Below are 26659 nucleotides of genomic sequence, written 5' to 3'. Positions count from 1 at the left end.
TGGATTTGATCTCATTATATTGATAAAGTAAATGAGAAATACAGTGTGCATGTGTGTGCGCGTGTATAGCTGTGTGTGTGTGTGTGTGTGTGTGTGTGTGTGTGTCTGTGTGTGTGTGCGCATGTGCAAGCTTCTCATGGTCATGCTGGGGTCGTAGGTTTCTTTTAATTGCCTGCAGCTTGACAAGACCACGCCGCAACCAGACATCTCAGGCGACAATGGATTCTGTTAGAATGAAAAATTAATCCATGGCCTTCACTTATTCATCAAGAAGGAAGATTTTTTTTTTTTTTTTTAAAGAAGGGATGCCCTCCAGGGTGGGACACGGTGCTCACATGCCACCGCTACTCTGCCCAGAAGCCTTTCAACAAAACAAGCAAACAACACAACTCCACCATGTATAAATAAATAAGTGGTGAATTAAGTGCTGTACGCCGACTCCCTTAGTGAGGTCACTCATCACACTTTAATGGAGGAAGAGGGGCTTGAGGAGGAAAGGATGCTGGCCAAAGTTAGACCTCATCTATCCATAGCGTTCATTTCCCCCCGCTCCCCTCCACTGTCTTTGAGCACCATGAATGGGCAAAGTCAATGGAGGAGCCATACATACGCATGGCTCCACACTGCTTAACACACTTCATTTCTTTTGTGATTTATGAGGCCTGACAATGTGCACTTTCCAATACGATCCTCTTTCTGGGAGCAAATCAACGCTGCCCCACACAATTGGACATTCTTCATACTTTTTGGGAAGCTGCTGAAATCTTTCAGAATTTCGAGTTACATTTCTGAACATTTTACGCAAGGCATAATTGTGGATGTATAGGGACTTATAAAATCGCCAGAAAATACACATCAAACATTTTTGTGTTTAATTCTTTAAATGTACTATTATTATTATTATTATTATTGATATTATTGGTAGTAGTAGTAGTAGTAGTATTTTAATTGCTGAATACATGCAGCTTCAAATGTTGTGATATTGCTCAGGACTTGACTTTGTCAATAAAAATAAATCAATTAAAAAAACTTTGTTGTTCCAATGGTCAACACAGCAAAAAATGTGTTTTTTAAATGGAGGAAAACATGTATTTATCTTTGATTTTTTTTAATGTACGCAAAGAAATCCAATGTCTAAATACTGTGATTACTTTTATTGTTGTGGGATACTTTTGCTTTATTGAAATTAAAATAAATAAATAAATATCCCCCCCCCTCCCCCAAAATAAATAAAATGATTGGATTTTTATCGCTAACAGCAAAGCCAGAGCTGCAAAACATTTTGCAAAAATGTAATCATTCTGATCTTGGCCTGTGCAATATTCATATTACAAAGACGTGCAATAAGTTTCATATGGAATTGGAAGGTGTTTAACTGACCAGTCAGAAGCAACCATAAAGAGGTATCGCCATCCAAGAGGTGAATGTCATTTCTGTAGGTACATGTTGAATATTGCGATAATATCGATACCACTACATTCAACACCCATCTTGCATATTGTACACTTTTCCATTACTGAGCATCCCAAACGATAGCTGTTCAATGAATATTGTGATTAGTTATTTGCATTGACTAAAACAAACATAACTTTCTTTGTATTTCAGCTAAAAATAAAAAGCTCAAAAATGTAGATAGAGGCTTTCAGAGGAAAACAATAAAAGCTGTCTTTGTTTTTCGGGATTTAACATTTGATTTTTCAGTTCACCAAAACAAAAAGGACAAAAATCTACGTCCACCCACCATATGATCAGCTCATCCTTACGAGGGTCGCAGGCATGCTGGAGCCTATCCCAGCCCATTTGTACAGTAGGTGGGGAAGACCCTGAACTGTTTGCCAGCCAATCGCAGGGCACACTTAGACGAACAACCATTCACGCTCACAATCATACCTAGGCACAATTTACAGAGTTCCATAAATCTGCCATGTATGTTTTTGGAATGTGGGGGGAAACCGGAGTACCCAGAGAAAACCCACACAGGCACGAGGAGAACATGCAAACTACATACAGGAAGGCCAGAGCTGGAATCGAACCCTTGCACCACTGCACAGTGTTAACCAGTCGCTCACAGTGAGTCAGAACAAAAATACTCAAACAAAAATCATAACATCGTGAAGCTACACATTTTTTCCTTGTAGAACGATGCTATACTAGTCTATAATATGTTTTACAATGCTAATCTAGCCTTTTTCTCTACCTCACACTTGGACAACATTTCCACACACGCAAACCTCTCAAGCAGGGGTCCAGGATGTTCCCAGCAGTTTGTACTTGGAGGCGCCAGATGCTCGGGCGTCTGTGCACGTGATGCAATTGTTAGCTCCTTTTTGATGAGATTTACATGGCCCAATCACAATCAAATAAGATATACCACAGAGGATAGTCAAAGTGATCCCACCTAAAACGCACACCTGCGCCTTGACAAAAAGATGCAATTGTCAACACACACACACACACACACACACACACACACACACACACACACGCACACACACACACACACACACACACGGCCATGAAAGAAAGACTGGGAGTGACACAGCAGCTTCAGCACAATTTATAGATTTACATTTTCCCACAGCTCACAGGCTCAGAACTAGCACATTTCAAAAACTATCACACAGACAACATGAGTGAGAACAGCAAAAGTCGGTTTGCTGAATGTTTGATTTTCTACTGCCATGACTCCCTTTGTAAATCATAGGAGGCTTTCACACTTGATGTGTTGGTTTGTATTGACTCCAGAATCCACCCTGGCACATATTTGACAGTTTCCCACTGAGAAGAGAGAACCAAAAAAAAAAATGTTTGAGCAAAGATTGTGAATAAATTAAGTTAGTTTGAAAATTAAGAACATAGGTCATGGGTATGATCGTCTCTGGCCTCCCTGTGTGGAGTTTGCATGTTCTCCTTGTGCCTGTGTGGGTTTTTTTCCGGGTACTCCGGTTTCCTCCCGCATTCCAAAAACATGCATGGCAGGCTGATTTAGCACTCTCAATTCTCCCTAGGTGTGAGTGTGAGTGTGAGCGTGGATGGTTGTTCATCTCTGTGTGCCCTGCGATTGGCTGGCAACCGGTTCAGGGTGTCCGCCGCCTACTGCCCAAAGATGGCTGGGATAGCTCCAGCACCCCCCGCTACCCAAGTGAGGATAATGCGGATCAGAAAATGAATGGATTGATGGATGGATGGATGAAAATTAAGAATTTACTTTTACTTGAAAGATTGAAACTGCAAGTAGAAGATCAGCGTCGGGAACCTGGTAAGGAACAGTTCCGTTCCTGATTCCTACAATAGTTACGGAAGAACAATTTGTACGAAAGTCGGGACATGCTGCCGTCAATCATTGACCTACGCTAACAAAGTAGTTGAGTCATTTTTACAGTAAGCATTTGTATGAAAAAAACTGAACACGTCCACATCCAAGATAAATGGGGAGGGCTTTTGCCTTTGGTACCAGAGAACCGAAAGAACAATACCAATTTAAATTTAAGTTAACATGTTAGTTTTAGGTTCAGAATTGTTGCAAATAAAGCATCGGTACGAAATTGAACAGATTAAAAGTTTCAGATCTTGGGATACTATTTGGCTGCAAAATCCCATGAGACACTTTGCTCTCTAACTCAGGGGTGGACAATTATTTTTTGCATAGGGCCACATGAGAACCAGAAAATATTACGGAGGGCCGGATCAAAAGGGTGAACTAAATTCGACATAATATTAATTGGATTTCTTTATTTAAAAAGCAGTATTTAGCATTTCTTGGCACGTTTTTCAGACTTTAAGAGTACATTATTCCGTCGTATCGAACGGGATTTGCTTGACTTGGCGCTACTGCGGGCTTCCGTATCGTCTCCCCCTTCCTCCCTATGCTCTGCAACTTCAAGTAACTGCGCCAACTGGCGTTGAAATGCCTGTCATTACAAGTCCAAATGAAATGAATGCAGTCATTGACATCGAACCTTAATTGTGTACCAACCTTCGGCGGGCCGGATTAAAAAGACCAACGGGCCGGATTTGGCCCGCGGGCCGCTGTTTGCTCACTTTTGCATCAGTTAGGCTAACTGATGCAAAGACAAGCCAGCAACTGTGTACTGCAAACATGTGCTGATTGGGAAGAAGTGGGTCACTAGTGTCGTGCCCGGTGGCACTTTGTAGCATGGCCCTATCAGCCCGTCTGTTACACACAATCCATCGATGTCCATGGCAGAGCCAGACCCTGGGGCAACGCACCTGTGTCCACAATACTGCACTGGGATCAATTAGCATTAAAGTTTCACGATGTGACTCCTCAAGTGTGGACATAGCGTACACTGGGGGTGGGCAGACAGCATGGGGACTGAGCTATGGGAAAGAGAGCGACACAGGCGTGAAAGAGAAATAGATTTATATGCCGTTGCCATGCAAGTCGGAGAGTCACACACTGACACAAACACTCAAGTGCTATTAATCCAAGAATAACTACATTTTCAGTTGACAGCGAAAAGTCACACCATAGAACAAAAAAAAGACCATAAAATATGTCAAAATGAAGGAATGGATAAGTAAAGAACTGTCAAAGCAAGGTTCACATACTATTAAGGAGATTCAATAGGATTTTATATGTAAATAATAGTCTAATGTCATATTTTCAGTGGTGATTCCTTTGCTGCTTGAAAATAATTCCAAAAAATGAACCATTATTGAAGCATGGTAGCTTCATTTTGTGTGCTGATGCAGTCCATTTATGAACGTAATACTGTGTATTCAATACATTCTCATGAGAACACGCTGAAATGATACACACATTTAGAGTTTCCAAGTCTTTAACAACTGTGTAATATGGTTTTACATTGCAACCTTTAAAAAAAGAAAATCCTGAAGACGTTGAATTCAGAATTACACAAAAATGTTGCATCAGATGTCAAATCCTAAGCCCTCACCAAAGAACAATAATTGTGCATGATGTCACTGACAGACCTCAGTAAATGTCAAGATTGTTTCTTATCAGTGTGATTTACGTTCATTGGAAGATTAATTCGTTTTAGACGTTGACACTGAAGGACCTTTAGAAGCATGAACATTCAGTTGATTCATCTTATTGTCTCTACTTTCTTAAATGGTAATATATAGGCGGGAGTGGTCACAGTCAACTTCAATTATGACCAATGAAAGCGGCTCCTTTCATTCCCAATAAATGTGATACGCTCGTGACGCAGTGGACTCCCGACATGGCAGAAGCATAGCTGTACTGTGAAGTAGGTACTTGGAGACGCCCGATCACCAAATGTTTGTGCACCTGCCCATAGCTGTGCACAAATGAAAAAAAACCCCAAAACAAAACAAAAAAACAATGATACAGAGGGTTTCATGCTCGCTGTCCACATACAATATTTATGAATGAAGTCTGACATCCACCGCACATGTCCGCGCAGCTCAAGATCAAATCAAAATCAGGTGAGACCAGCTGCGCCAGTATTTCGTAATGGTCCGAGTAGCCGTCAGGTTTGAACTGACTTTTTGCCTCCACACTGTCACTCCACAGGAAGTATCTTCAAGACTGGTCTACCAAATTGGGAAATGCGCAAAAAGCCTTGCGTTGATACGAAAAATCAGGACGTGCTGGTATTTGCACCGCGGCACAGGTGTGCTGTCTGCGTAAAGAGAGCCCATGGAGTTAACTTTTTTTTTAAACTTGTATGGCAGTTATGAATGTTAAGAGGCAAGCTCTATAAAGTCTAGTTTGTTAATCTTAAGTAGGTATTTTCCTTTCAATGATTCCCAATGTAGCTGCATCATCAACTATGTGTGTGAGCACATTTCTTCCATATGGAGTGAGCTGAATATGTATCTGTCCACTCCATGTACTCAGCACACATAGTCAACAAGTAGGCAGTATTTGTTTTGAAATGACTTCCCAATCCCGGGGCTTTCTCCCTGTGGGGAATTTCCCGCCACTGTGTGTCACTTTACAGAAGTCTGCACATGTCTGTGTGTGTGTGTCATTGTTAGTATGTGTGCAAAAAAGGGTTTGTGTATATGTGTGCACGCATGTGTGTCCAGGTGCCACGGAGGAAAAAAAGAGCACGGAGGGTAGATGTACCCGCACTGCCTTGTGGTTGTCTCTTGACAGCGCCCTTCACATCACAGCATAGACCGGGACATTGGATCTGACACAAGTGACCTCAACACCACATCACTCTCACCACACACAATACAGTAAAGACACACTGGCGCACGCACGTACACACACCTGGTAACTAACTCCATGGCATGTAAAAGGACTCACAGCAAAAGGGTCACATAGAATATATACAGTGAATTCCCAGATGAATAACGCAAATTATGTACTGTTGATTAGCTGCTAGTTCTCAGGGTGTCCATGACAAAAGGCCAAAGAAGAAAATACTAAGAATGAAAATAGCAACATACTACTTATAGTGACACATTTGTCTGTTTTTATTTTTTTTTTGGGGGGGGGGTGTTTAAACTATTTCATAAAAGGTACATTGTGGTAAGGTCTGCTACATGCGGGCTACAGCAACAAAAGTTTGATTGTCGAATTAAGCAAAAAAAAGGTCAAGCAAACTCGGTCTAGAATTGGAACGAAATAGCCAGAAGCAGAACCATCACCTTAAGAAAAATGAATTCAAATCAGATTAATACAGATGAAATTTTGCAGGGTATCAGTAATAATAATAAAAATTATCATAATAATAATAAAACAGATAGCAGATCACTGATCATGATGAGAAAAAAAAGCGCCAAAATATGCCAACAATGGTACTCCTCAAAGGTAAGGTATGCTACATGAGGGCACCCAAAATTCGAAAGCCTCAACAATTTACAAAAACACTGACAGTCTACCAGTGCAAAGCCTACCGTGCCTCTTGCCCATTCAGCTTTGACAGGCTCCATTTTTTTTCTCCTTTGGGTTTTTTGTGGAATTCCACGTTGTGTAGTAAAATAGTACAAACAAACCTAATGCTGAAGAGAGGTACTCAAAGGTGAGGTATACTACACATTTGGTTTTTAAGCTTTACTATTCAGAACAATTAGGGTTGTGTTTTAACTTGGATTACAATGAAGTATGCTAAAACATTAGCTGTAAAATATTTGGCCATCATCTACAAAGTTTAGGTAACTGAAACCTATCTCAACTGACATGCGTGTACAAGTCGCTACTCACTTAGGGCACATATGGCAAACATTCACATTCACACCTGTGGACAGTATCTAGTGTTGGAGGCGGGGAGGGAGAGGATATTGTGGTCACGGCGGGATCCTTTCGTCATCCTCTGCGTCCTCCAGGTCCTCCGCGTTTTTGTTTGAATTCGAGCTGAGGTGAGGTGTGAAATCAGAGGCTGGAAATTGAGAAGTTTTTTCAAGATTTTATCTGAATGTTCAGGGCACAAGTGTGACACAAGTAATCGTTGTGGTCAAGGCACAAATGTGCGCAAGCAACATCTCAAGACATGTCTTGTATATTTTAAGCAAGGCGTCGTTTCCAACTGATACGGGTCTATCACTTTCGTTTTTTCCGGATCATTTGCAGCATTCTCATTTTCCTAAGAACTGTTTCAGCATTTCCGTTTAAGAATCGCCCCCGAAAAAAATCGCTGTGGTAGTACCACAGCGATTTTTTTGTTTCTAGCAGGTTTGGACAGGACTTGGGTGTGAAACCGCAAGTCCGCTAAAAGGTGCATGCACAGCGTTGTCGGGTCTTTGTCTGCAAAGGTGTGAACATTATTGACCACCGCAAAGGCAGTTCAAGTCGAGGTCATACCACGAGGTTCAAGTCGAGGTTATTCCACGAAGTTCAAGTCGAGGTCACATTATAGTCAAAGTGCAACAGTCCGTAATGCGTCGTTAAGATAAGAATGCACATCGCTAAATCATGGCTTCAATAGTCTTAAATAGAAGTGGATCTTCCGTCAATCTTTTTGCAGACAAATGATGAATGACAGGAAACTTGACAGACTAAGCACTGACGGAAGTGGATTTTCGTCCATCGGTGTAATCGTCACTAACCAGGTCAGGTCTCGACCGACCCCTCAGTTTTGCTGAAAACTGACAGAAATACACCCCACCTGTATGCTGACTATGATGTAAACATGCCTCATTGGTCTACTTTCAAGATTTTAAGTAAGTAAAGTCAAGTACAACTTTATTATCAAATGCGCTGTATGTGCAACATACAGCACCGATGAAATTTCCTCCCTCTCAACCAGACAACAAGAGGAGCCGCTGCGGGTGCCCGCGCCGCCATCAAAATAACAGTTAACGTAAAATGACAAAATAATACAATACAACACAACACATGGCGGCCCGGTAGTCCAGTGGTTAGCACGTCGACTTCACAGTGCAGAGGTACCGGGTTCAATTCCAGCTCCGGCCTCCCTGTGTGGAGTTTGCATGTTCTCCCCGGGCCTGCGTGGGTTTTCTCCGGGTACTCCGGTTTCCTCCCACATTCCAAAAACATGCATGGCAGGCTGATTGATCACTCTAAATTGTCCCGAGGTGTGAGTGAGGGTATGCATGGTTGTTCGTCTCTGTGTGCCCTGCGATTGGCTGGCTACCAATTCGGGGTGTCCCCCGCCTACTGCCCGAAGACAGCTGGGATAGGCTCCAGCACCCCCGCAACCCTAGTGAGGATGAAGCGGTTCGGAAGATGAATGAATGAATGAATGAATGAACACAACACATAAGACACAGACAGTCATACAATCGTAACCACTTGTCTACATGCACTTTGTTGTTTGAAGCAGTTATAGATGAAAGAGGAGCAAATCAAAGTGTCCTTTTCACCAGTGGATCAAAGATATAGGGGGAACGTTAATTTGAAGTGCGTACAACTAAAACTCTCTTATGTTAGACTTTTGAGTTTCGACATGCAAGCAGTCAAACTTTTATTGTACACCCACACAGTGCAGCCGCTACTTGCCGCAAAGCTATCAATGGGGCTTCCAGCGGTGCAACAGCCAGAATCGAGACCCTGTTATTCTCCCAGAGAGGAAAAACTCATTATCGGGCTGTTTCTGACTCATTTTCAGGCGTTTTGAGTGGGAAGTTCTTTTGACACATACTGTGTTGAAACATGGGGAATTGAGATGAAGCGAGTGGGATTTAGTGGAGAACTTTGACGTACACATTTACAATGCCGGGCTGTTTGTTCCTGGCAAAGCTGTTATTCTGGGGAATTGTTGGCTGATCAGGAATTATTGCTGCATATGTCAACGGGAAACAGTAATTGATGGGATTGAGTGCAGCGCAATTCACTGTGATTGATGGGGAGTGCTGCAAGTACTGAAGCCTTGCATTTTTCTCCTGCTGTAAATAACAAGCAATGCACAGCGGTTTTTGTTGCATGAGCCAAAATTGGGTTCGATGATTATATAATTTGACATGTCTTTCCCAAACTCTTCAATCAATACTATCGTTAAATAGCCACCAATTAGCCTTATCCGAATCCCCAACACACACCGGCGTAACAAGCTACTCTACTTCCTCTGCAGTCTTTTCCATGAGATATTTACCTGGCTATCCCTAAGGCCTAATTTAAATTAAGCTAGGTGACCTTTGGGGTACCCGAAGCGACCCGTGTGTTCTGCCATCACCTTAACATATTTCATCTCAAAGAACCCCATAAATCTGCTTGTTGAATTGGTTCATTATGATGGTCTCGACCTTTCTCATGACATTTCCAAACGGCCACATCCTCCACCTAGGATCATGGCACCATGAAGGGCACTCAACCATGCTACATGACGACAAGAATGAGTCCACAACACCAAAACCCACAGAGCTAATAAAGTGCCAGAAACCGCTTGCAAACGATATGTTGCATCTCAAGGGGTATAGCCCACGTAAATAAATACTTTTCTCTGACACGGGAGCTGGCACTCCAAATTTTGGTTGGCCTTCAGTTGACTAATTTGTGGTACGCTTCACTCGAAAGTATTGTTGTCACACTACCAAAATGTATACAGATACCGGCGCTGAAACAATACCACAGCATAAACTTAAAATGTCAGTAAAACGCTGTGAAATAATTGATGACTGTGAAACAACTGCACATTTGTTGTATGTGTATTAATTCAAAAATGTACTGTAACAATACTAATTAGAACACGTCAATTTAAAAAAACACATACCTTTTGAACATTTTTAACACTTTACAAAACATTTGTCTTTGTTCCTTCTTTTTTTTTTTAACTGATATTTTTAAGATATCCAGTACTGTAAAAAGTATCCGGACACCAAAAGGTTTGTTCTTCATTATTTAAGTCTTCTGGCAAGATAAAATAAGTTTAAATATCTAACATTTGTCATCTCAACCTCTAATAGTGGCAACACTTGCAGAATGGAGAATGCAAGCCCAGTCATTTGATTATGAATTGTAACAAATGACCACTGATTGTAATAAAATAAAATGGCAGGATGATTCCACCCCCATCAATCTTCTTGACATGCCAGCTTTTATCGATTCATAGAAAGACCATGTTGTTTAGACATTTGCAGCTATTAACGTAAAATCCATTGCTGTTCTTTTTTTTCTTCTTCTTGTGTGTGGATAGGTAAAATACACAATACTGTTTTGGTACCGGTATTTGGTGCTACACAACTACAAACTTGATAGAATTGTTTGTCACAAACACGGAACAAATTTAGAGTACCAAACTATCAAAGTCATATGTTGTTGCGCATGAACTATTTCGGTACGTGTGTGAGTTTGTGTGGACCGCAGGGAGCGAAGTAAAGGTCCTCTTGTGACATGCCGAGTGGGAATTGGAACATCTGGTGGACCAGCTGTGCCTCTGGTTAACATGCTCCTCCTCAGTGGCCTCCAAACGACACACTTGTTTTTTTTTTGGGGGGGGGGGGGGTTTGGAACCGCAGGCGCACATACTGTACATGCACAGGTAAATGTACAGTAAATGCAATGCAATACTTGTGGATATCAAGTACAGTATATAAAGCTAGATTATTAGAACAGAAGTAATGGAAATTATGAAATAAAATACTGTACAGAGACAAATAAAGGTGTTCATAGTTTTGACTCATAGTGCCACCTTGTCGACAAACATCCATCCATCCATCCATCCATCCATAATTCGAACTGATTTATCCTCAAGTGGGTCGTGGGCGTGTTGGAGCCTATCCCAGTTCACTTCGGGCAATATGTGGGGTGCACCCTGAACTGGTTGCCAGCCAAGTGCAGGGCGCACACAGACAAACAACCACTTGCACTCCCAATCACACCTAAGGAAAATTTAGAGTGTTCCATTAGCCTGTTTTTGGAATGTGGGAGGAAAATGGAGCACTGGGAGAAGACACATGGCGGCATGGGGAGAAAACGCAAACTCCTCACAGGAACCCCGGCCCTCCACACCAGCTTAGGCTAATGGAGTCCTAATAAAAGCCTTGTTGCATAAACAGATAGATGAAGCCTGCTCGGATGAGAGGTGAAACGTCTTCTAAGACAAACAGAGCAGTCCAGTTACGATCAATGACTTGAACGAATGAAAACTTCCACAAGCAAACAAAAGTCAGCTTGTAATAGTGAACCCAAATTGGGTTTATGTTTGTCGTGATTTTAGTTTTTTTTGGTGCAAAAAAGCATCCCATGGCTGTCATTTAAGTTTTAAATTTCATCTAACGTTTATGCTTGTCATTGGGTAGCAAACTAATAACATCTCTAAATTCAGTGAAGAGATTCAGGGAAACGGTGTTCCATTGGATTTGTGTCAGTTAGCAGCTCTTTCAACTTTGTTAACTAAGTAATGTTCGAGGCCGACATCATTACAACCGAAGGTTTGGTTGTGTAACAAAAGACCACATTGAAAGGAAGGTTAGGGGGAGGAAGTGGCTAACAGTCTCTCTGGAGTGCTCGATCAGCGCCCTGAGGGCTGGTATTTGTTGCTCTAGGCAACGTTTGGGACTCTTAACTGCCATTCGCAGACAACACACCTACTCGTATCGCAAATGAATTCTGAGGCCATATCCACTGGCCTAAGAAGAAATTAATGAATAAATAAATAAATAAAAGTGAACTCGAAGCTCATCATCACTCAAGACATGGCTGTAAATCTAACTGCGGCACCAAATATAAAGTGACAAATAAAACGCATGGACACACACCTCACCTCCCACACGGCTGCAGCCTGAAGCCATGCTTATCTTGGAAACAAAACACTCAATGACCCTGCCAGCTTGACGAGCCCTCAGCTGGGCCTTCACGGCCCCCTTCACCAGTTGACCCAATTAATACACGAGCAATCATCGATGGGTAAACACGACCTGAATAAATAGATCACTTGGGCCTCTATGTCTACATACAGTACATATGAACACAGATATTTAAAAGTTTTGAAAAGGTAGCATTCTTAAAATCAAAATATGTATGAAAAAAAAATCCAATTCTTTTTTTGTGCTTGACTGCTTTACATCAATTCACACAATGTGTGTCTTTTTTTTTGTATTGCTTTTGTATTGCTGTTTTGTTTGTCATATTCAAGTGTGATCTTCAATAGTAAGCCTACAGCTCACACTTCCCATCAATTTTACGAAACTTTTTTTCTCAAAATTACCTTGACTTTCTTCAGATTTCTCTGTGGCTACCTAACAGGTAGAAGTTAGAATGCCAACTGTTGCTGTGGCATGCACCGAGCAGCATGAAATTCTACCTTTATTCGTACAAAGACTATTTTCATTGTTAATGTTAAAATCTGATGGCATCTTAGTGCCAATTGAGATGCATCAACTACTGGTGCTGTAGGAATAGAAACACAAACCCAAGTAATTGGTCAAACAATATATAAAAGAAAACACTTGACAAAATAGTGGGAATGTGGAAAAAACACCACTCTAGACTCATTGACTGGTGTTCATTTTTTTTTTCCTGAGCTGTTTCTCATGGCTAAGATGAAGTGTGTATTGATTTTGCTATTCGAGGGGGGAAAAAACCCTCCAAAAAGAGAGGAACACAAATAAACACAATAAATATAGAATATGTTACACGGAAGAGGTCAAGGTGTGCTGTGTAATTTTGTGAGCTAGCAAATGAAACACCTGAGGAACCGGCAAAGTATGTATAGTATGTATACCGTCAAGGATTTCCACTATATATGATCATGATCCCGTTCTGTTTAGTCCCCAGTGGGTGGCAGAGGTGTTCTGTTTTTTTCCTGCCGCGCACCTGTTTCTCATTTGAACACGGCCTATTATTTACGGACGTCCCGGATGACAACTGGCTGTTGGATATTTCGTTCTTGTGCAGTTTTCTAGAGGTTCTTGATATTGTTCCATATTCTCATTTTCCGTTGTTTGTTTTCCATTAAGTAGTTTGCCTGTGTTTATTATTACTCTCGGTTTTGGTATTTTGGCCATTGGATCATCTTGTCCTTACTTGACAAGCTATTTTCGTTTGTATTTTTCCCCTTTTGCCTTCTACAAGCTTCTCTCGCCTTCTCCTGGTGTGCCTACCCGCGTCCTTATTTGTACTTTGTTGGCTTTGCGCCTTTTTTGTTCTGTAAAAATATATAAATATTTTTTTGCCAAAGTTTGGATGCAGCTTGATTCTGCGGGCTGACAGAGTTGCGCTGAGGTTCAGCAAGACAGTCGGATTAAGCTGTGCTTGTCAGACTACACAGGTAGAGAACACAGACAAACAGCTAAGCTAATATTGCAAAATCGGTTGCTGGTGACTGCAGACCATTAAACTATTTGGTCCGAATCATGGACTATTATGACAATACTTTCACAAGGGTATGCCGACTACTGCACAACAGTCGATACTGCATCCCACTAAGCGGGGTTCATTCATTTATTATCTCTCTTCAAGGTTTTTTTAATATTCTGATGAATCGTTTCGAAAAAAGTTGAAACGACTGACTGTACTAATGAAAATACAACGTGCATCAGAGAGAGCAACTAAGATGCGGGAGGGAAGCAAAGTTGTCCAGGTAGCTGAAGCTAATTGGATTGGGATACGCTGAGACAGAAAATCAAGATTTAATGAAGAATCCAGTGGTGGGACAAATTAAGCATTATCCCAAAGAGCTAGCATTAAACATTTATAAATGACATTGATGTTTGCGAGGAAGCGAAGAGCTCGGGGACCATACAGATGCTTGGCGAGGTGGCCCGCAGACTGTGACCTCATCCGAGGAAAGGACGACAAAAGGAAGGAATATGGCAGTGGGCAGAAGACAAAGCGTCTGTTTGCTCGGTAGGATGACGGGCGGGGGAAGAGGAGGAAGACAAGGGGGTGGAAGAGTTGGAGGGGAGAGGGTAGGCATGTGACAGCGAAGCATGACAAGTGCAGCCGAACAAACCGGCAATGACTCATGGGCGCCTCCATTCACTAGTGAGATCAGATCCAGGAGGACAGCCCACCATATGGGATGGCACAACTTATTCATCCAATCATTTGGACTGCAAACAGGACCAGACGAGCTTTGCCCGTGCGTGTGTGTCGCTGAGTGCGTGTGTCGCTGCATGTACAATGTACACGGCGGCTGCACGCTTCACCAAGATGACAGCAAATGGAAGAGGAAGTGAGAAGAACCTTATATTCTGAATATCTGTGACAAACACAACAGTGTGTCACAAATTAAAATTCACCTGGTGCAGACAAGTGCCCTTGCACACACACAAATGGATTGTTTGTGAGGAATTACAACCATTGATCATTTACATCACCCTGTCTAATTCGGGCTAATGTGCAATTCAATGGAAAATTTGCAGTGTAAAGCTCTGAATACAAGCCAGTTAATCGGCCGTTAATGTTGTTTCCGAGACAATGTTTAGAGAAAAGAATGACACATCCTGCAATGCAGACCGTTAACGTAACATGCGTGTTTTGTCCCCATGGAAAGTTTGAAGCTGAGATTCAAACCCAGAACCTTTCACTGTGATGCAGCAAGCTATCCACATGTTTGGCGGTGATAATGTTGACCAGCTTTTCCTAGTCTCTATCAAATTCAGATAGAGGCTAAGCTTTTTGAGATGGGGATGTTCCTGAAAAAGCCCAGCAAGCCCAGGAAAAGAACAGTAGGCCTAATCTAACCAAAGGCAGATATATTTGTACGGACAAGACTCTTTTATCCCCACTTGCTACTGTGCAACATCAACCCTTTCATAGCATGCCGAAACTACACAGCACTTCCCGAAAAGCAGAACCAATTTGCTTAGCTTTCCAACACGCGGGGCCCCGCTGATAAAAATGTCGCTCTGTGCTACGGTTTTGCAAAGATATTGTGATCCACTTGGTTCTTTGGCAAGCTCGCCAACTTACCGACAGATACCGATTGTCAGCTATTGCTGGAGGTGTATTGAAGGCATGTGGTTTTTTTTAGGGGTGGAATGTTGGAATGTAAAAAATGAGCGGCCAAGATTGTTCCTGAAAGATTCAAAGAAAATCCATTTTAGAATTGGAAGCAAGAAGCATTCACATGCAAAAGGACATGATGGGAGTTATTTGGAATACCTGCAACGTGAATAGTAAACAGTGGAAAACAAGTATTGTCTCGAAGAAGCAGTGATTCAGCTAACAACAGAGGTAGTCGCAGTTGCATCCATCTGTTTTATTATAATGTTCAGGAGCGCAAACCTAATTGGAGCTGGAATAACGAGATCCGATCCCAGCCACGTTAGGGCAAGAGTCAGTCCACACCTTTGACTCGGTCACCAGTAAGTTGCAGGATGATAGTGAAAAGGACAAAAGGGGCTGGAAAAGGTCTCATGCCACCTCCACAGAAAAGCTCTATGAACATTGACTTCGGTTACCAACTGCAGTGTTACCACAGACCGGAAATTATAACCTCGCCTCACCAGTATGACACCTCGAGTGTCATACTGTTGTGTTGAGGTGCATGTGGTTTTCATTTGTCAAAATTACAAATTACAACACAAGTTGTGCCACTATAATGCCTTTCCTGAAAAAAAATCCTGATATACTGTAATTATTTTCTAATTCATATTTCCAAATACTGTATATCAATGAGAGCCATCATGTTTGAGCGTGAACACTCAGTGGATCTTTTATTGGATGTTCACGACAGCTGAATGTCAACAATCTAATATTACCACGCTATTCGGACAAGCATCCACCTGAAGCGCCACATACCTGCCAAACTGAATTGAATCTGGATTGTTTGTAATCGAAGAAATAACGCATACAACAAAAACAAACAAAGAAACAAAAAAAGTAAACTTCTAGGAGAGGAGGATCTAAGAATAGCAAAGAGCCCGTGGCATAGGGCAGCAGAAACACAACAACGGTAAGATCGGCGATGAATAGGACTCACTGACAATGTGATAACGCTGGAGTTAACATCTTGCACTCCTTTTCAATTTACTAATGTTCCCCTTTTGTTATTTCCACAGAACTGGCATGCTCTTTCATCATGTCCATTTTTGACCATTTTACCTGAGGGCAACCACAAACTGGCCTTGAACACCTCGTGTAACGCAGTGCTTCAGATGACATTAGTGGCTGATGCACCACCAGCGGCCATCCCAATGAGAACTGCTGAAATTAGTGTCTGAACTTTTGTGACAAATGGAAAAGCACCGTATGTTATTTCAAAAGACATATTTGGCCACTGATTGGTTCAGTTCGGCTCACCGCAATGTCAATGTGGTGAACTGGTTTCTTTCTTTGATTCACACTGCTAGGACGTAGGGACGTTTTCCACACTGAACTGACTTTCGAGGTGTGAACTTCAAGAGTTCAAGACATATGTATATAACAAAGCACTGCTGCAGACCACAATAAACGTTTCATTTTGCAGATATATGAACAAGAACATTGTAAGCTTTGGTAGCCTCATCAGTGTTTGAATCAATAAAATGACGGCAGCAGAGTATTTCAAACACAGTGACGAAAGCTTCACTAGTTTCCATGTAGAACAGATTGCGATCAACGCCGATATTTAATCGAACCAATAAATTGTCGGATAACTTTTATCCCCAGAGGTACCGGGTTCGATTCCAGCTCCGACCTTCCTGTGTGGGGTTGACATGTTCTCCCCGGGCCTGCGTGGGTTTTCTCCGGGTACTCCGGTTTCCTCCCACATTCGAAAAACATGCATGGCAGGCTGATTGAACACGCCAAGTTGTCCCTAGGTGTGAGTGAGAGCGCGGATGATTGTTAGTCTCTGCGTGCCCTGCGATTGGCTGGCAACCGGTTCAGGGTGTCCCCTGCCTACTGCCCGAAGACGGCTGGGATAGGCTCCAGTGCGCTCCGCAACCCTTGTGAGGATAAAGCGGATCAGAAAATGGATGGATGGATGGACTTTTATCCTGTGACGTAGGGCCGCATTGTTCTGAGTTCTAATGCTCATCATCATCAAGTTCATCACTATTGGACTTCAATATCCAACAGCATGTTTCCGCTGCAAGATCAGTAGGCAGGATGCAATCATATATAATGATTTGACTTTAATCTAGCTGAATCTACATGTCTTATTTTCTGCGTGCCATCTAAATGACTGGACACGCTTCTTGCGCAGGATTTGGGTTAATGTAGAGTAGCAACAACAAAATATTAGTAGAGCAATTGCAGCAACTGCCCGAAATGCATGGATTTAATGTAATGTTGAATGATATACACAAGAGAGTTTGTAATAATATGTGTGACCACTGCCTGAAGACTCTCACTTTGGCTCATTTAGGGCAGTGACATATGATGAGGTTTGACAGTCGTAAAAGACTGTCCGCATCAAAAAATGAAAAAAATATATATATATATAAAGGGGGACAATAGATGTTGCTATTCTAAACCAATAGCAGTGTCTATAACGAAATCAGTGGAGCAGAAAAGAGAGGCTCTTTCATTTCCTCATGCACGTCCCATTATTCACGTGATTCTCACTGCTGATAAATTTGCCATTTGCATCTGAATCACGAATGCCTGAAACGAAGTGACCTAAAAATACCGTAGTTGCGTACCAGGAGTTACTTTATTCTATTACCTACGGTGACTTACTCGTAGCGGGGAATTTGGCAGCATGATGAAACATGCATCCATTCATTTTCAAAAGCGCTTGTCCTCATTACAAGTTGTGTCTGAGCTTGAGCCAAGTCCTGCTGACTTTGGGTAAAAGGTGGGGCATGCCCTGGACAATTCATGCCTATGGCCACGCCTAAGGACAACGTAATGGCTGCATGACATCCATGGTTTTGGACTGAGAGTTGAGACCTTCTGTTCTTCAGTCTAGTTACTCGTAAACCACAAATACCTCTGCAGAATTTCAATTATAATAATAATAATAATTTCAATTATAATAATAATAACAACAATAATAATAACAATAATAATTATTATTATTATCATTATTATAATTATTATTGTTAAAATGATTTCCTTTTATTTTTATATCACCTACTGTATGTGGGACACCATTAAAAGACAAATGTTTGCAATTTCATCGCACTTGTTTTTTGGGGGCCAAATTGTATTGACAAATAAAAAGAAGAGTGCACGCTAAATACCGTATTTTCACGACCATTCGACGCACCGTATGGTTGGGCGCAGTCTCATTAATGGGTGCTATTTCTGTATTTTACACATAGACAAAAGGCACTGTATTATTGGGCGCAATTTTAAAGTGGTAAAACATACACCAGCTTAAACATACGGCATGCATGCGCGCACACTAAAAACACGTTAGCTTGTAGCATACGGTAGCATGCCAAGACATACAGATACAAGCTAAAATCACGTTTTTAAAAAGGCAACGGAAAACTGAGTTCCGTTGTATTTTATTTAGCCATTGTACAATGTACTCACGTTTTTCGATCAATCATCACCCAGAAATCCATCAAAGTCCTCATCCTCTGTATCAGAATTGAACAATTGTGCAAGTACCGGTAATCCATCAAAAACGCCGTGTTCCCTCTCGTTGTCAGTCACTCTCATTGCCATGTGGCTCCACAGAAATGATGCCGGCTTTGCCAAAAACTCGAACAACAGTGCAAGCAGACACGTTCGTCCAAGCAGCCACAATCCATTCGCAAATTGTGGCGTAACTCGCCCGGCGCTGCCTCTCACTCTTTGTAAAGTTGCGTTTGCCATCGATCATTCATTGTTCCCATGCCGTTCGCAACTTTACTTTGAACGCCCGGTTGATGCCGATGTCCAGCGGTTGGAGTTCTTTAGTCAAGCCTCCGGGAATAACGGCAAGCTCAGAGTTCATTTGCTTGACTTGGTTTTTCACCGCTGCTGTGAGATGGGCACGCATGCCAAAAGCATAACCGATGGCTTGAAGTTTGAACTGAGCTTCGTAGGCGTGTCTCTTTGTAGAATTTATTTTCGGGGGTTCTTAGAAACCAAAACCGAAGTTGTTTTGCAACAATGCACATAGCCACACTATACAGGTGTTGGTACCTGCTTGGGGCGTACCTTTAGCGTCCACTTACACGCCCACCCTTCACTCATTGGCGGACTTCTTCCCCGCATGCCTGTCCTCACTCACATCTGCCTTTTCTCTCTCTCGCTCTCCATATGTGTATATATATACACGCCCACCCTTCACTGATTGGCCGACTTCTTTGCCGCATGCCTGTCCACAGTCACTTCCGCCTTTTCTCTATATAAACAGCGTGTCGGCTGTCAGTCAGGTTTTGGAACTCAGCGCATAGACAAGACGCTCCACATCATAAGGCGTCCTGTCCATTTTGGAGAAAATTTTAGACTTTTAATGGCGCCTTATAGTTGTGAAAATACGGTACATGATATGGTCTCGTGTTCTAAACTCTTGGAAAACGCAATTTGTTTCTGCAGAATGCCAGCAGCCTTTCTGTACACGGAGCTGCCCCTTTTCCCTTGGCAGGCTCTACTTCCACGGACAAAAGACAGGACAAGCGCGCAAGAATGGAAACAGTGAATAATCATGACCTTACTTGGCTCAGAATGCCTTACGTACTCCTGCTCCCTCTGTGCGTCTCAATTGTATTTAAACATCTGCTTCTAGTCCCCTTAATCCAACAATGCCATATAAATATTTGAAATAGCTGTCTCCAGATCGGCTGGTGAGCTGCCAACACAGTCGTTGGCGATTATGAATTGGCACACATGACCAGTGAAATAGACACACAGCACCACAGGTCCGACTGAAGTGGATATAAAATAGACACAGTCAAGAAATCGTGTTGTATCTGTCCCCTCCTGCAGACCAATTGAATTTTCTTCCAGGGCATGCGTAAGCTGATTAAAACATCCAACAAAGACTTGGGGAAATATGTCACATCCTTGCGGACTGGACATAATATTGTGCATGCTGCTTTGGTGATTGAGAGGCCGACTCTCTTTCCCTCCCTCTCCTCTATCATGACCTTTCTACATTGGCATCATGCATTTATTTCCTCTTTAATGAGCAATTTCTGTCCAAATGCACATCTCTAAAAAAGCTTGTTTTGATTTAGAAATGAAATAAGTTTCCAGCTACTTTGTGTCACTTGTGGCTGGGGAATGGCATCGCAAAAGTGTGTCAGGCGAACAAACACATTGTGCACTTGGGGCGACACAATGTCTGTTCAGCCAGCAAAAAATAATGTCATATCACCACACAATGTGTTAGGTACAACTCTCAATAATGCATGGAGGAAGGTTAAAAATGCATTGAGGTTAAAAGAAAAAGCACAGAAATATCAACATTTTTACTGAAGCTGAGGATGGAATGTTTTCTTTGCAGTTTGTTAGCGCGATGATACAGATTCTTATGGTGCAATTCTATGGTCTACAGTGCTTTTCAATCTTTTTCGAGCCAAGGCACATTTCTTCCATTGAAAAAAATCCTGCGGCACACCACTACCTGAAAATGTGAAAACACCTGATTTTAACAATTAAGTGTTATTGTTACTATCAGCATTTTTTTTAACATTGAAAAATAATGCAATATTATAACATATTGAATAGGAATCAAATAAACATAAATCCAATATTCGGTGCATTATTTTTAATGGCAAGTAAAATATAGTGAATTAGAACTTTAACTTGCTCAGGGTCGTATTTTTTTCCTGTTTAACAGCTGGTTCTTTTTCTCTCAGTCATTTGCGCTCTCCCGCATTATTGTACCAATCCCTTTTCCCATCTTGAGTCTTTGTATAATTCCAACAGCATTCAAATGACTTTTCTGCTGAATGTGTCCCTTGAGGTAGTCCAGCTTCCATTTACTTTATTCTTCGCACTAAAAGGCTCACCTAAAAGCCTTCCATTTTCTTAAAAGCTCACAGCGCACCTTAAAATCCGATGCGCCTTGTGTATGGTCATTAGGGTAATATGTCAACCCCAAAATGGCTACTTGCTAGAGACATGCTTCCAACGCAGAGTTCAAACTTAAGGTGATTAGTTTCGCAGTTGAACACAGAAATAGAGCAGCGGCAAGAGAGTTCAACGTTAACGAGTCAATGTTATAACTTGCTGTTGGTTAAGTGAACGGTGTCACTGCTTTATTTCAAATATGTTTTACTGACATCTAATCATCGCTATATAAATCAGGGTGTAGTGTAGTGTAGTGTCCTGTTGGCATTTCCTTGAGCATAGCTCCATCTAGTGGATTCATTGTAGATTGCGTCTTATAATGCCGTGCGTCCAATATATGAAAAAAAATTACAAAATAGGCCAGTCATGGAAGGTGCACCTCATAATCCAGTGCGTCTTTTAGTGTGGAAAATACGGTAGTCCATATTTTTCCATTGGAACATACACTTACAAAGTTAGCTTTGCTTCATGTTTTGCAGAGCAGACCTTTCTCACTCGAAAAAGAAAAGATCTCACCCAGTTTCACTGCTTGTTCTTCTATTTGCACACACTGCGACAGCCATTCCAACTTAAAAGAACCGCAGTCCATTCTTATTTTGGTTCGGGGAGTCGACGTATCACATTCACTGCCCGGTCGTTTCGCCATGATAAACTATTAGCATTAGCGTCACTTAACGCCGCCGCACAGTTATTGTTATGGAGCAGAGAACATGCACAAGTACGGTCAATGCCGTGATTGGCTGAATAGCGTCATTGCATTGTATCGTGTGATTGTTTGGACACCTGTCACTCACTGAAATACACAGCAAATTGATACAGAAAAAGAAGTGCACTGAGAGGGTGCGACCAGTGCGCAATTGCTCTGCTTAGAGGGAACATTGATGCCGTTGCATCTCCAGTAAAAGTAAATCTAAATGAAAGATACCTTTCATTGTATTGCCTCACGACGGAAACTTCGCTTGTCTAGAAGCATAAGGCAATAGGCTAGCTGCTGCTGCTACCTACCGGTATGGAAGATTGCTACACGATAAGAATGTCAGGCAATTGACCGCACAGGCATACATATTGGATCATTTCCCACGGCACACCTGACAATATCTCGCAGCGCACCGGTGTGCCGCGGCACAGGGTTTGAAAAACACTGGTCTACGAGATGCAATACATAAATAGACAATGTTCACAATATAGAGTTATTTAGAATGTTTGCGAGCAGCCGGTCTGAAAAAGTTCAAGCCCGGCACCCTCCTTCAACACTCCAATAGTGTTCTAATATCTTTGTAATACAACCCCTCACACTGACCTGATCCCACAAAAAGCCATGTTGATCTTACAACATAGAGCAGCTATTCCCAAATATTTAAGCCAAACATCCCCTTCAGCAAACAGCAGAGTTGACACACCCTTTATACCCTGTACCACATCCAGCGCAACCCTCCCTCCTCGCCGCCAAAACCCCCGAACCAAAACAAAGCCAGTGTAGTGTTTTGCTGCATTGATTTTTATGTTGTAACGCAGCTTTCTTTGTTTGTTTGTTTATTCTTTTATTTTGTTCTTTCTTTCTCTTAACTTTTGTTAAACCATACACACATACAGCACCCAAACAGACTCGTACACCCCTATCTCAACACACCGCGACCTCATCCCATTCCTGCAAAGTCCTCCAAAACAAAGCCTAATGGGCATATTCATATGCTTACTTTATATTAAGGAAAAACCTCTCCAACATGTTTTAAGGCCACACACTCACTTCCACAAACCACAGAATTGTTAGAACCACATCCCCTGCACCACAACCTCCTCAAACGAAATACAAGCAGAGTAGCGGATCTCCAGTGTTTTGAGGCATGTACTTTGTTCAAAAGCCCAACAGGTTGGGTGCAACCCTTTGCTTAGCAGCACATCCCCAACCCAGCAAAATTGATTTTACACCGGACAACAGATTTTCTTAAAAGATACACAGTTCCTTGAACATCTCAAGAGAGTGGACAAATACCCAAGCCTGACAAGCCCATGAAAGGAAGGAGGACATGTCCAACCATTTTTCATTGTACCCAACGTCGACAATAACCTCTCTTGCATGTCTTTTCTTTCTTTGATTCACATTTTTGCAATAATTTAGGGTTTAAATAAACTAAGTATATAGTGTAAGAACAGAAAAAAAGTATTTTCATTTACACTCCTTTAAAAAATATATGACCTAAAAGCTGTTTTAAGATGTTTACTGGGTGTACATCTTAAGTTATAAGCACTATAATCAATCAATTCCATGTTCACAGACCAATGAGTCCTTAGAGTTTAGAGGGAACCACACCTGGAGTGTCGAGAAATTGTAATGGTCCATTTACCACAAACAAAAGCGATACCCTCCCCAACAGAAGGTCAAAGATGTTGGTGTGGGGGGGGGGGGGGGGGGAGGGGGGATGCAGATGCATCGGGAATTAATTAAAAAGAGGCAGAGGGATAAGAGTGGAACTAACAAGAGGGTGTGTCTCAGGCTGGCTGGGAAAAGATTCGGTTCCAGACACCATTGGAGATTTTTTTTTTTTTTTTAGTGGGTGGGTGTCTTGTGACCCCTAAAGTTTTTGTGGAATGGTAGGAGGGGATTAGTCAAACAGCTCCACTGCTTTTGTGTTCCAATGATAAGTTACTCTGTGCAGCACGCCATCATAATTAAGCTGTTTTTTCTTTCTTTTTTTTTACTGAAAGCAGTCACCTGCCAGCTAAAGCCAGAAACTATTCAGTACCCCTTTTCACACGAAAGAGTCATTCATTCACATCTGTCGTACAGGAGTTAGTCACAGAGGACCACACATTTAGTTGTGTGACAATCCCTCAGAATAATTGTCTAAATTAGTTAATTGAACAAATTATTATCATTGTCATCTTAAAAATACCATGACCACACGGCACAGATCTGGCTGTGCAGGTTGGAGGTGCTACACATGCATTACATCATTCGCAAGGGCAGATCTTGCTGTTTACCTGTGTAAAGTCACTTTGTGCATGCCAAACTCATGAACAAAACACACAGTCCATTTTTGCTTCTGCAAAGTCAAGCACTGTGTGCACCACGACCGGACTCATTTTAAACGGAATGAAGTGAACGACTCTCGAGTCGGCTGCGTTCCATCCCACAATGATGTGCAATGGTGCAAATGCCCTGTTCCACCTGCGCAAGTCGAGGAACCACAAGAAAGAAAACTCGGCCCATGGGCCGAGTTAGACTGCGCTTTGTACTAGGCTCTCTCTGGGCATGGAAATTGGGCCCTTTAAGTGCAGTTTTAATGTATGGACGAGGGGTCACCTCCGGAGCTGCTCCTTATGTTACGGTTCTTAAAACAGGCGTGAAAAAATAAATTATGAATGTCCGATGCAAGTGCACAAATGTGTATCACTTCTTTTACGTTCTCTGACTGTACATTATTGGTTAAAATGAAACAAGGAGAGGTAATGGTGACTATAGTGAGTTGTATGAACAAAAGTTGTGCTGTTAACAGCCTGATAAGGAAAGACAGTGTTTGGCTACACTCTGGCCTTGTGATTTTGCCTCCTGACACCCCAAATTCTTTCTTCAGATCTTATGCAGTTTCAGTGGCCAACCTTGGCATTCGACTTCTTCAGAGATGTTTGTGAGTACAGTACTTGACACGTCAGTAGGCAGATATGACAGGTGCAGAAAGCCCAGCAAGACTAAAACTGAACAAAGTATTTTAGTTGCGTTCGATCGTTTGTTGAATTGTAATTGTGGATTTCAATATTATTGTCATCTCTAAATATTAAGATAAAATTATTTATTTTTGTAATATTTTTCTTCACTCAAAATATGCGATACACTGTTTGACAGCCCACCAAATTGCCGTACAAAGTTTGTATTTGGAGTCCTATCGATCGTCGGGTCCACAGATGCACGTGAGCAGCTATTCCCCACTGTGAACAATGTTAAAAACAAGCACCGGTCATGCCTCACACTAATCAGCTTAAAAGTCCTGCATGTCCAGCCCTAATTTGCAGATGCTGTGCGCAGAGTTTCAGGAGCAGAAGTCCCATTAACCAGGAAAAAAAAATATTCAGGCAGTTATTTTTCAAGTATTTATTTAATTGTTTAGTGAAATTGTGCTCTTTTATTCATTGCATTTTTTAATTCAGGTCAAGGCTCAGCTACATGCTGCGAAAGCCAAAAGGATCATGGCTCACGGCATTTTTGTTTGCAAGAAGGTCAGCTCAAGAACTTTGCTCCAAGTGCAGCTTTTTAATTAATTTCAAATATACCTTCAACTCTGCAATTTTTATTCATTTTTTTTGTAAGACTTCAAAATGTGATCATTTAATAAATAAAATAAACATTTCTGAAACATGGATGGACTGCATGGATTTGATAAGCAACTCTCTCTCTCTCTCTCTCTCTCTCTCTCTATATATATATATATATATACACACACACACACACACACACACACACACACAAATACATTTAAAGGCTAAGATTGTCATTTCAGATGTCGGATCCTAGTTTTGTCTTATCCGTGGAAACCGGTTTGAAATGGCTCTGTGAGTGTAAAAGGTTGCCGACCCCTGGTGTAAACAATGCCTGACCGCAAGCCTAAGTTTGAAGACAGATTTGATCGTATGATTATCAATATAAATGCTTATCTGGTTGAAGGTGAGGGAACAATAAAGAAGAGAGAGGAAAAAAGCCGACCCCGCTGACGTATGTCTATTGCAGTTCTAAAAGCAGCATAGGCCCTGGGACATCCACGGAATCCTTTCTCTAAGTCCCACTGATACATTCAAAGCGTTACTTCCACGGGGCCAAACTTTTGTTCCCTCACAAAAGGCCTGACCAGAGGTTTTCCCATAGATGGGAACCCCATTTAAAATCAGATTACTTCCACTGAAGTCCCCCTTTCTTCACCTGCCAGTCAACTATGTCAATGCCACTGTGTCATAAGAGAAAAACTCTCGATTTTTGGCATAATGGAGGCTGCATGTGTATTATTGCCTCTGCTGCCATTTATTCTCACAGGGAAGAGGCACAGCCCACCCTCATGTGCCTTCCTCCTTTCCTTATATTATTTCTTTGAAGGGAAAATCTGGGCCACATGCCCCAGAGGAACGCTAAGTGCTTTAATTCATTTGCACCTTTTCTCTCTGGCTGCCATCTCCCAAGGCCTCCTTTTATGCCCAGAAGTGATTTTTTTAGGCTGGACCATCAAAGCAATTACACTGTCGGCCTGCCTGCCTAATATAAAGAGAGGTGACTGACAAGCCAACCATTGTACAGTGGTGGGAGAGTGTTTGGTTTCAATTTATTTGGCGTGAAAACATTCAGACATTGGCATCCGCACAAATAATTAGGAATAAACTGGCCTGATCATTTGCATCTCCTTGAGATGTTTGGAGTATAAACATTTCATC

General features: G+C 41.8%; 1 protein-coding gene across 4 annotated transcripts in view; it reads right to left on the bottom strand.

Annotated features, from left to right (window-relative positions):
* Nucleotides 1-26659, bottom strand: part of diaph2 (diaphanous-related formin 2) — a 397003-nt gene that overhangs the window by 20842 nt on the left and 349502 nt on the right. The window contains exon 28 of one of the 4 annotated variants that reach the window (XM_086133327.1): nt 6224-8621. The exons of 2 other annotated variants lie outside the window; for them this stretch is intronic. In XM_086133327.1, the coding sequence (XP_085989453.1) occupies nt 8482-8621 (140 nt within the window). In that variant the 3' untranslated portion in view covers nt 6224-8481. Of the gene's footprint in view, nt 1-6223; nt 8622-26659 lie in introns of those variants that run through there. One more of the 4 variants, XM_086133335.1, reaches the window with a different exon arrangement.

The sequence above is a fragment of the Hippocampus guttulatus genome, chromosome 2 (genome assembly GCF_054856545.1).
Source record: "Hippocampus guttulatus isolate MCC_2025c chromosome 2, RoL_Hgut_1.0, whole genome shotgun sequence".
NCBI classification, from domain to species: domain Eukaryota; kingdom Metazoa; phylum Chordata; class Actinopteri; order Syngnathiformes; family Syngnathidae; genus Hippocampus; species Hippocampus guttulatus.
Note: the sequence above shows the minus strand (reverse complement) of the source record. Positions and strands in the feature narration are given on the sequence as shown.